Here is an 11,230-nt window from a genome sequence, read left to right as displayed (position 1 = left end):
TTGACACAGGTCAAATCCTTCTGTGCCCGTCACAGGTACAGATACTTTCTATCTTCAGGTATTCCAAATGACCTTCCATGATTAAGGCTGCTTCTGAAACACAATGGTCTCCCTGGACCTCCGAGCTAATCAGCTTATTTCCAGTGTCAATTCCACCAAACTGTTCCCCCTCTGCTGCCTGTGATTGTTCTCATACCTGTTTAAAACCCTGTCGTAGTTCACCTTGCAGTATCTCCACCGGCACCGGGAGGGCCTCTCCCACCTGCCCAGCCTACATGGGTTATATCTTCACTTTTACCCTCTGCTCCATCCTGACCAAAGCTATGGCTCTGCATATATTGCCTCTCTTCTTGCAATATCTTTTCTTCTCTTCCACGGGCTAGCACCCCCTCATCTTTCAAGAATAGCGTCCAACTAGAAACCTTTCCTAATATTGCCCCCACCACCACTGGTGAGTTGGATGTGCTCCTTTACTCAAGAGTTCCCACAGCACTCAAGAGGGCCTCCTCTTCCCTATTATTCCTTATACCTTAGCGTTATAGTTGGGGAATACATCTGTCTCATTATCAGACTAGGCACTCTTCCAAAATGAGGATTAGGTCTTATAAATAGCTATATCTCTAGGGCTTAGTATAGGACCTACCAACCTCAAATAGGTAAGTAGTACCTATTTGTCTTCATTCCTCAGGGAATACTGGTTGAATGAATAAATGTCCTCATCACAGAAAGGATGTATTCTGGCAGGAAGACAATGGAGATACAAGTGGACTACTTTTCTTGCCCCAAGCCACATGGCCAAGATCCTACATCTTTGTTGCTTGACTGCCTCTCATTTCATAATTCAAGAGTTGCCAGCTTTCTTATTGATTCTGACCTTTTTTTTTTTGAGACAGAGTTTCCCTCTCGTAGCCCAGACTGGAGTGCAAGGTGCACTCTCGGCTCACTGCAACCTCCACCTCCCAGGTTCAAGCGATTCTCCTGCCTCAGCCTCCCTAGTAGCTGGGATTACAGGCATGCAGCATCACGCCTGGATAATTTTGTGTTTTTGGTAGAGAGGGGTTTCTCCATGTTGGTCAGGCTGGTCTCGAACTCCCGACCTCAGGTGATCCGCCTGCCTTGGCCTCCCAAAGTGCTGGGATTGCAGGCATGAGCCACTGTGCCCGGCCTGATTCTGACCTTTTTATTCCACACTTCTCAGCTGTTGCTGAGCTGTTTCATTCTAGGAGGCAAAGAGCTTTTCTGGTTGTTCCTGAGATCACCAGCCTGAATCTCCTTTCTTGAGCACCCAGCAGGTTCTTTTCCAAGGGTATCGGAATCTTGAAAGGGCAGCAGATTCTTAGGCATGGGAGGGGAGAGCTGCTAGAAGACATCACTGTCAAAGAATTGGCAAAGTCAAGAATGTGCCAGCATCCAAGGGTCAAAACGTCAGGAGGGGCATCCTGTTCCACAGCATGATAGCCCCAGAGGGGGTGCCAAAAGGATAACAGAGGCCTTGTGATTGCCCAGGAATCAAGTAGAGATTAGGACCAACCCATCAGAGAGCAATTAAGCAAAAGGGGGAATCAATTTAAAGGTGCCAGAACAGGAACCATGCAACAAGGCTTCAGGAGAAAGTAGGAACCAGGGTCCTGAACTTCATTCATCAGGATCCTCTCTCTCTCTTTTGAGACAAGGTGACACTCTGTCACCTAGGCTGGAGTGCAGTGGCACGATCTTGGCTCACTGCTACCTCAGCCTCTCAGATGTTCCTCACCTCAGCCTCCCTAGTAGCTGAGACTATAGGCACAAACCACTATGCCCAGCTAATTTTTGTTTGTAGAGACAGGATTTTGCCATGTTGCACAGGCTGGCCTCAAACTCCTAGGCTCAAATGATCCAGCCACCTCAGGCTCCCAAAGTGTTAGGCGTACAGGTGTGAGCCATCTGGCGGCAGGGACTTCTATCTCTTATCTCTTCTCTTCCTCCGCCCACTTTCTCCTATATCCTCCCCCACCTCCAGGTTTCTCTGGCCCTTCCAACAGCAAGTATCGCCAGGAGCAGCTCCCTAATCTACATACTACAGATCTATCCACAAGAAGATAGATGGAACCACTCTTCTGTTCCGAATTCTAGAGCCTTAAGGAAGTTAACCTGAGTGGCTCAGCTTGGATCAAGTGCCCATCCTGGTCCAAACAACTGTAGCAGCACATCTGTGTATTTGTGTATCTTGTTCCTCCATAATCTTGCAGTCCGGGGAAAGTGTGCAGATGGATGGGTCCCTGAAAAGCAGGAGTTGTTTAGACAACCCTAGAGGTGTTCAGTTCTGGGAGACAAGAGTTGGGCCAGGTTGATAACTAGCCTAAGAGAGTCGGAATCAAATGAATAAGAACTAGATCCTGGGTGACAACCTAGATCAAGAGTCTCGAGGTTCAGTCATTTCAAAAAGCTCAAGTCTCATTGCTTCTTGGCCTTCTGGTTAAGATCATGTGCAGTATCTGTTCTTACCAGTTTAATATCTGGTACATCCTCTATCTGAGGATAATATAATAAATAGATTTTTGGAGCAAGGAGATGGAATAGGAGCTTGCTCTGTCCACTCTACACATTGGCCTGGATTGCAGTACCTCCAGGAACGGTGCACCCTCTCTACCACCCCCAAAAAGCCCAAGTCTCAAGAGGTAGTCTGGAAAAAAGTGTTTTTGGATTTACCTACATTTTTTTTTTCCAAGATGGAGTCTCCCTCTGTCACCCAGGCTGGAGTGCAGTGGTGCCGTCTCGGCTCACTGTAACCTCTGCCTCCAGGATTCAAGCAATTCTCCTGCCTCAGCCTCCCAAGTAGCTGGGATTACAGGTGTGTGCCACCATGCCCAGCTAATTTTTGTATTTTTAGTAGAGACAGGGTTCACCACGTTGGCCAGGCTGGTCTCGAACTCCTGACCTCAGGTGATCCACCCCCCCCCCACGCTCCCCACCCCGGACTCCCAAAGTGCTGGCACTACAGGCATGAGCCACCGCTCCTGGCCGGGTTTGCCTACATTTTGGAGATGCTGCACACCATGTCCCTCTTTTCAAGAGTCACATAAGTATTTACATATGGAAGACCCTGAGAAGGCACCTGGGAAAAAACCTGTTTAACTGTAAATATAATAATGTATGTATTTGTATGTGGAGCTCTTCTTTTAGTGGATTATCCATAAACCGTCCACTGTTCCCAATGCATACTTTGGAGACAGACTTACCCTACCAGTTTTCACCTGCTAGTTATTTTTATAAGGGTGGGGATGATCCATGAGTGAACAGTCTTGATTTAAAGCAGTGTTTCCCAAACCTCATTTATTTGCCTATAACCTTCCTGGAGTTTGTCTTATATGTCTGCTCTGTGCACTATTCCTATATGTTTTTATGTAAATCAATCACTTTTTAAAAAAGGCTCATCCCAGTTATATCCTTAAAACAATGGTTATTTTTTCTCATACACATCGAAATACATATCTATTAGAATTAAAATGCTTGTCCATGCACTATCAATAATCTCCTCAAGTACCATATGGTGGGGACATGTGTTTGAAGTGTTAGGAGTCAGGAGTGGTCTCTGTAAGACAGAGTAAGTCAGTCAACCTCTGAGCACTATCAGCCACACATGCTGGCAGAGAAGTTCAGCCTGTGACAAGACTGCTCGGATATTTCCATGTCTGTGCACGGGGATGTCCTCGGTCTGCCATTGTGAAGTCTGTGCTGTTTTCATGCCTACCTAGTCTTCTTTGGAGGGACCTGGAAAGCAAATGCAGGCCGGGTACGGTGGCTCATGCCTGTAATCCCAGCACTTTGGGAGGTGAAGGTGGGCAGATCACGAGGTCAGGAGTTCGAGACCAGCCTGACCAACATAGTGAAACCTCATCTCTACTAAAATTGCAAAAATTAGCTGGGTGTGGTGATGCGTGGCTGTAATCCCAGCTACCCAGGAGGCTGAGGCAGGATAATCGCTTGAACCCAAGAGGCTGAGGTTGCAGTAAACCCAGATGGTGCCACTGCACTCCAGCCTGGGTGACAGAGACTCCATCTCAAAAAAAAAAAAAAAAAAAAGCAAGTGCAGGTTCTCCCTAGGAAACGGAGGTTGGGAGAAATGCAGATTCTCCCTGTGAAATGGGGGTTGGGAGAGTGGAGTAGTGTGGATGCACTGTTATTCCTGAAGGCAGTCCTCAAATTGTCTTGCACTCACTGCAGCAAGCAGATGCCTCATCTTCTGGCCGGGGATTGATCCTGAGATGGGAAGAGTATGAGAAGAGATACCAAGAGCAAAGCAAAACTGGCTCTGGCAGCTTGCTTCAGAGAAAGAGTAGAGCTTTGGAGTCAGGCCGACCTGAGTATGAATCCAAGACTCAGCACTTACTAGGTGCCTGCCCTCAGACAATTATTTTTTGATAGTCATTACATACCCACAATGATCACCATGGAGTGGATGAGGAAACAGGGACTCAGAGAAGTTAAACAACTTGCCTGAGATCACACAGGTAGCAAACAGCAGAGCAGAATTCAAACCTAAGCTGATTTGTCTTCCAAACGTGTGCTCCTGACCAAAGCAGGATAACCTGCTTTGATTTGCTTATTTCTTGAGCACCTCTTCTGTAGGAGGGCCTGTTGCTGGGTGCTGGGAATTCAGTGGTAGGCAAGATGGACAAGATTCCCCCCTCTCACAGACCTTGCTTTCTATAGGGGAAATAGACAGGAAACCAATTACTCCATTGTAACTTGATAACAAGTGTCATAAGTGTTACAAAGGAGATAGCTACTATAAGGCACCTTTTATTTTTATTTGTTTATTTATTTTTTGAGACTCACTCACTCTGTTGCCCAGGCTGGAGTACAGTGGTGCGGTCTCGGCTTACTGCAACCTCTGCCTCCCAGGTTCAAGTGATTCTCCTGCATCAGCCTCCCGAGTAGCTGGGATTACAGGTGTGCACCACCACACTCTGCTAATTTTTGTATTTTTAGTAGAGACAGGGTTTCACCATGTTGGCCAGGCTGTTGTTGAACTCCTGACCTCAAGTAATCCACCCACGTTGACCTCCCAAAGTGGTTACAGGCCACTTTGTGATTACAGGCGTTAGCCACCGCACCTGGCCTATAAGGCACCCTTGGTCAGCCAGTGGAAGCAGGGTCAGTAGTGCGCCGAAGAGTCACTTTGAAAAAGCGATATTTAGGTTGATCTTGAAGCATTCACAAGACGTGGTAAACACATCTAATGTTTACCATTAGATGTGATAAAGATACTGATGGTCCACTGGATGAACATTTTTCATACTTACTTCCAAATGATTTCATAGATATTATTTCACAGATAACACTTAGGATGAAGGTAAATAAAAAGGAGATCAATTAAAATATGAAATAATAATAGTGAAAGTGGTAATAGATGTGGCAATATCCACAAAGGAGTAATGGTTAGATTAGCATGTTGAGAAGATCACTTTGGCAATTGTTGGAATGCAGTTTAGGAGAGGGCCAAGAATGGAAGCAGCAATCCCTGTTAGGAGTGTAGTGTTTTGGAGTGCAGTGTTTTTTTGTTGGTTCGTTTTTTGTTTTTTTTAGACCGGGTCTCACTCTGTTGCCCAGGCTGGAGTGCAGTGCAGCCTCGACCTCCTCGTCAGGCTCAGGTGATCCTCCCACCTCAGCCTCCTGAGTAGCCAGGACTACAGGCACATGCCACCACACCCCGCCAGTTTTTGTATTTTTTGTAGAGTCGGGGTTTTGCCATGTTGCCCAGGCTGGTCGTGAACTCCTGGGTTCAAGTGATCTGCCAGCCTCAGCCTCCCAAAGTGCTAAGATTACAAGTGTGAGACACCACCCCCAGCCAGCGCATTGTATTAATCCAAGCAGGAGAACGCAGACTTCAAAGGCTTATGGGCAGCGGAAAGAAGTAGATGGAGTGAAGAGATGCAATCAGCGGGACTAGGGGGAAATGAGGGAAAGGAAGGTGTCAGGATGGGGCTTTTTCTAGCTGAGTGGAGTTGAGTTCATTCCCAGAGAAGCTTGAGAGGCATCCAACTATAGATGCAAGGTAGGTGGCTGTTGGTCCCTTGTCTTTAGGACAGTTTGACTTGTAATACAGGCGACCTCACAGAGCTATTGTGAGAATTCAGAGCTGGGCACAGAATAGATGCTCTATAAACGGTAGTTCTATTCCCCATTTGCCCCGTCCTCCCAGCATGCCAGGGATACAGCGGCGGATAGAGACAGGTTCAGTTCCCTTTGGTCTCTTGCATTCCCCCTCCCCTCAGCACAATTCCTGGGCTCATAGCGGATGCTCAGTAAGTATTTGTAGAATGAACCAAAGAAATCAGACCCTTGGTGACCCAGGGCTACATGTACTCGGCGGAAAACTGGGGTTAAACCGGATCCTTGGTTGGTTGAAAAATTAAAACAATTTTTAAAAAGTGGGCGTGAAATACTCCAGAAGTTGGAGGGCCTGGACAAAGGCTGGGGAGGGGACTCCTCCCATTAGGCGGCCTCAGGGCCGGCTTAGCAAGAAAGGAGGCGCTGGGGAGACCTCTGGGGTCCCAGCTGCCAAGGTACTCGCCGCTCCAAGGAGATGCGGACGCCAGATACCAGCTCTGCCCAAGATTGCCTGGGTCCCGCCGCGGTCTTTAAAGGCCCACCACGTGGCTGCGCGGCCAGCCCCGGTCCGGAGGCGGTGCCCGGGTGGCGCCTGCGCACTGCCTAGCAGAGGGGTTGGGGTTCCGAGAAAAGGCGTCGGGAGAGGAAGGGGAGGCTGCTTGGGGTGGGACGCCGTGGGAGGAGTCGGCTCCTTATGCAAATCACAGCGGTGCGCGCACGGCCCGGAGGCGGGGCTTGCGATGCAAAGGCAGGTCCGTCTGGCGAACCGCGAGGGGGCGGGCCGCAACCCTCTGCCTCTTTCCGCGAGCGCTGACGTCGCCGACGTGTTGTTTAAAAGCGGCCGCGCAGGCGCAGTGATCCCAAATGCGAACTTAGGCTGTTACACAACTGCTGGGGTCTGTTCTCGCCGCCCGCCCGGCAGTCAGGCAGCGTCGCCGCCGTGGTGGCAGCCTCAGCCGTTTTTGGAGTCTCGGGCCCACAGTCACCGCCGCTTACCTGCGCCTCTTCGAGCCTCCGGGGTCCCCGTCCGCCTGCACAGGCTGGTTCGCCGTCTGCGTCTCCCCCACGCCGCCTCGCCTGCCGCCGCGCTCGTCCCTCCGGGCCGACATGAGTGGGGACCACCTCCACAACGATTCCCAGGTACGGCCCGGCCTGACCCTGGCGGCCCCGGACCCCGGACTGGCCGTCCCGTGACCCCCGGCGCAGGCCCCGAACTCAGCCCCGGCCCGGCCGCTTTGACAGGCCGGAGCCCCCGGCGAGGGGCCGCCTGCCGGAGTAGGTCGGCTCGCTAGGCTTCGAGCGAGGGCCGCGAAGTTACAGTTCGAGGGGGGGATGGCTGCCCTCCGTGGCCACCCCCCGGGCCCCGTCCTCCCTGGGGGTGCAGGGTGGGCCAGGCCCCCGGCCGCGCGCGCTCGCCGCCGGAGGGGTTAAAGTGGCTGTTGTTTGATATTCTCCCCTTTTCTTTTTCCAGATCGAAGCGGATTTCCGATTGAATGGTGAGTGTGCCCCCTGCCCCGACCCCGGGGCCCCCCAGCCGCCGGCCGCCTCCCCCGCGCCCTGCCGGTGCCGGGCAGAGGACAGACATGGCGTCCCAGAGACTAAGTCCCGGCTCCTCGCTCACCGGCCCCATTGTTCCCATCGGGCCGCCTCTTGACCCCCTTTCCGGGGACCCCAGCTCCCCCAGATCCCGGCCCTCCCAAGAGGGGGCAACGGAGACCCCGTGTCGTCCGCCACCGGGCCTCGGGCGGTCTTTCCGGGCCGGGATTCCTCCCGGGAAAGTCGCCTTGTCGACGGTCGGGACTTAGTCTCTGCGCCATTTTCTTTTTCTCTCTCCTCTCCTTTCTGTGCCTGTCTTTCTCTCCCTCCCTCGGCTCTTTCCTTGAGCTGCCCAGAACGAGCTTTCTGCAGAGCAAAGCCGTATAAATCACATACTTTACCAGAGAGGGAAGGCTGGGGGACTGAATTATTATTTTTTAAACTTTATTTTGGGGGTTATTCCCTTTATGCTTCATGTTTGTTTCCTTTTCTGCTTCCAGAATGAAAGATTTCCTTAAGCAACTGTTAATTTTTTTTTGGATAGGCTGTTTATGATAGGAATTATGGCTCTAAAACTAAAGCCACCGTTTGTGCAGTTCTTTATATTTCCAGGTTGTTTTTCCCAAGTTAACGTTCTTTGCAAAGGTAGCAGTACCTCCCTAAAGAAAGTTTGCAAGTTCTCTGTGGGTCACCCAATGTAAATGTTGGATTTTTAAAAAATTATGTTAGTCACTGGAACTTTTCATTGTGGCCGAGGTTCCCAATGCAGTGTTTTTTTGGAAACGCAGTTTAGTGTACTTGTTGGAAGGAAAGATTGTTGAGCATCTCTTGTGGACTTGGTGTGTTGGCCTTTTCGTTTGGGTTGTAGGGAGGAAAAAAAGGTTTTATGTATTGAAGCAAAGAGTGTCCAGCACCCACCCCTGCTTCCTGTTCATTCTTTTTCACGAGCCACTGTTCTTCAGGAATCAAGAACTAGCTTTTTTTTTTTTTTTTTCAATTCTTTATGTTTTTGAACCCTTTTCAGCCAAATCAAGGCATTTATTTTTAGTGTATTTCCACTTCAGTTACCCAGGGAAGATTCCTCCAATAAAAAGCTCATCTTTGCAGGCTTTCGAACAACCCTGTTGAAGGAGAAGGTACCTTCTGTAGTGTGCTGGGAATTCCCACTGATTTTGATGGTACATAATCCTGCTCAGTTGAGTTTGGGTTCCGGGAACCTCTCCAATGGGAGAAGCTGATGAGTAGGTTTTCTAATGTTGTAATCAGCAGTCCATCTTGTTAGCCTGCTCTACTGAGAGCAACCTTATGTTCAGAGTTTGAAGTGGGGCATCCAGCAGGAGATGGTACTCAGCCAGGAGAGAATCTGGTTTAAAGTATGGCATTTCTTGAGCACCAGATATGTGCCAACCACTGTGCTTGGTGCTAGAGCTGATCCTGTAACCATAATACTCCCTTGCTCTCAATTCAGTCTATTGGGGGAGACATAATTATAAGGTAACTGCTGAGGCATATGTGTACCCAAAATGCTTTGGAGTATAGGGGACTTAATTTTGTCTGAGGGTGGGGAACTTTCTCAGGGGAGGTGACTTATGAGCTGGGGGTTGTGGAAGACAGAGAATTGTCAGGGGTTGGAGTGTTTCTTAAGTACATTTAACCAACCTATCACGATTTTAAAAGAGGGAGGAGGTGAGGCCTGCAGTTTAGAAAACCACAGTATAGACATGTTTCTTTGGGATACAGGGGCAAAGAAAGGATGTGCAGGTGAGGATGTAAGAAGTCCTTTTGACCTTGCTAGAGGAAGGTGGGATCTTAATATAGAATGTGTTCTTTTGGCTGTCAGGCTGGGCTGAGTAGGTAATGTAAGTAATGAAACAAAGTTTAGCCCTTTCTTGTGAGAAAGTTCACTCACATGGTTCTCACCTAAGTCACGTGAATGATTGTGAGCTGGCTAGGTTATTGATCTTTACTGACATTTTTATAGAGGCTGAAGTAATCTGCCTATGTTGACTTTTAGAATGTGTTGGCTCACATTTAATAGCAATAATAGCTAATATTTATTGAATACTTACTGCTAGGCATGAATCTCAGCTCTTTCCATGGATCATCTAATTAAATGTAATCCTTGGAAGGATCCTTGTGAGTTAGGTCCTGTTATTTCTGTTCTGTAGATGAGGAAACTGAGGCTTCAGTGTATTTACTAGCTTGCCCAAGGGCCGTGAGTTGGCCAGTGTAAATCCCATGAGCTGAGCCACTATGCTAGAGTGATACTATATGATACTAGCATGAAAAATCAAAAGCCACAAATCTCTATTTTCTTACAGAGCTGAAAAAGGAGAGAGGGAAGGAAGGATTTGATAATTTGTCATTTGCTTTTTATCTAAACATGCTTTTTGAAGAGAAAAAGCGCTTTGACTGTCTCCCTGCCACCATAAAGGTCTGACATTGGTGTAATTATTCTTTGTGAATATTGTCTGGAAGATGTGGTGTTAGTAACTATGCTTGCTGTCTCAAGTAATACATTGTTAACCAGTGATTGATTTATGTAACTATGAAAGACACTTTAAAAAAAGTAGAAATCAATGTTTAATTATGCCCAGACATGTCATTATTGAACTTTGTATTAGGAGGAGATTGCTTAAGCATGATTTTAAGAGGGCCTAACCCATCTTACAGATTAACTGTACAAGTTCATATATTAAAATCAAACATCTCTCATTTTGCTTGCCCTCATTCCCTAAGATATAAAAGATTTCCCCCCCACTCCCCCACTTTGGAGCTCATTCTTCACAATATTTAAAATTGTCGCTGTTTGTATGTAATTTAGAACATTCTGGCGCATACTCAACTGCTGGGAGACTCCGTTATTTATATTTAAAATGTTGACAGTGAGTTAGGAATTTGGAGCAGAAACCATATCTAAGTCTAAGTGAAAAGACTTCCTAAGTATTGGTAGAACTAACTGTAGTGTGGCTGAGTCATTATTACAGTACAGTACAGGCTGCGTAGCTATCTGTAGGATTGATAATGGTAATACCAGGTTAAAGTGTTAGCGACTCTTCTGCTGTTTCAGAGGTCTTGAAGTTTTTGCCTGTCTGCTATGGAGATAGGGAGTTCTTCCCGATTTGACCCCCTTAGCAAAGCACAATACTTGGCTCCATCAGTCTTTATTCTAAGAAGTGATACATGGGATCATGGTTTGACATCATCTTGTGCTGATTCTGGTTGGCTTAATGGAATCAAATTGGATGAAGGTAATTAAATATGAATTGTTTCTGATGCTAATAGTTGTACTTCTGTGCTGTTTGGTATGGGTTGGGATGGGCGGTAGCATAGCTGATTGCAGTGGGGGGATTTCAGATAGCTGATGATGTGACTATCTGAAAATTGCCACTACATTTTTTAAAACTGAAAAGTGATGGTACCGCGAAATGAAATCTGCAGCATCCTCGGACTCAATCAGGAAATACTTAAGCATTATGCTCCAGGGTGGTTGTCTTTGCTTACATTGCAACTGGACTCTTGAGGCACCTTTTTAGAATTAGCCGCTAGGATTTTTATACTACGCTTTGACATAAAACAAAGTTGCTTGTCAACACGTGTT

General features: G+C 47.8%; 1 protein-coding gene and 1 non-coding gene across 2 annotated transcripts in view; both read left to right on the top strand.

Annotated features, from left to right (window-relative positions):
• The first annotated feature begins 2,435 nt into the window (after window positions 1-2,435).
• Window positions 2,436-2,625, top strand: LOC129474966 (U2 spliceosomal RNA). The gene has a single exon (XR_008654708.1). It is a non-coding gene; the product is annotated as a U2 spliceosomal RNA (small nuclear RNA).
• A 4,223-nt stretch (window positions 2,626-6,848) lies between these two features.
• Window positions 6,849-11,230, top strand: part of TOP1 (DNA topoisomerase I) — a 94,002-nt gene continuing 89,620 nt past the window's right edge. Inside the window, exons 1-2 of the mRNA XM_055265882.2 lie at window positions 6,849-7,233; window positions 7,565-7,589. Of these exons, the coding sequence (XP_055121857.1) occupies window positions 7,201-7,233; window positions 7,565-7,589 (58 nt within the window). The 5' untranslated portion in view covers window positions 6,849-7,200. The remainder of the gene's footprint in view (window positions 7,234-7,564; window positions 7,590-11,230) is intronic.

This window comes from Symphalangus syndactylus, chromosome 24 (assembly GCF_028878055.3).
Source record: "Symphalangus syndactylus isolate Jambi chromosome 24, NHGRI_mSymSyn1-v2.1_pri, whole genome shotgun sequence".
Lineage (NCBI taxonomy): Eukaryota > Metazoa > Chordata > Mammalia > Primates > Hylobatidae > Symphalangus > Symphalangus syndactylus.
The sequence above is the reverse complement of the archived record's forward strand: the minus strand, read 5'-3'. Positions and strand labels throughout refer to the sequence as shown.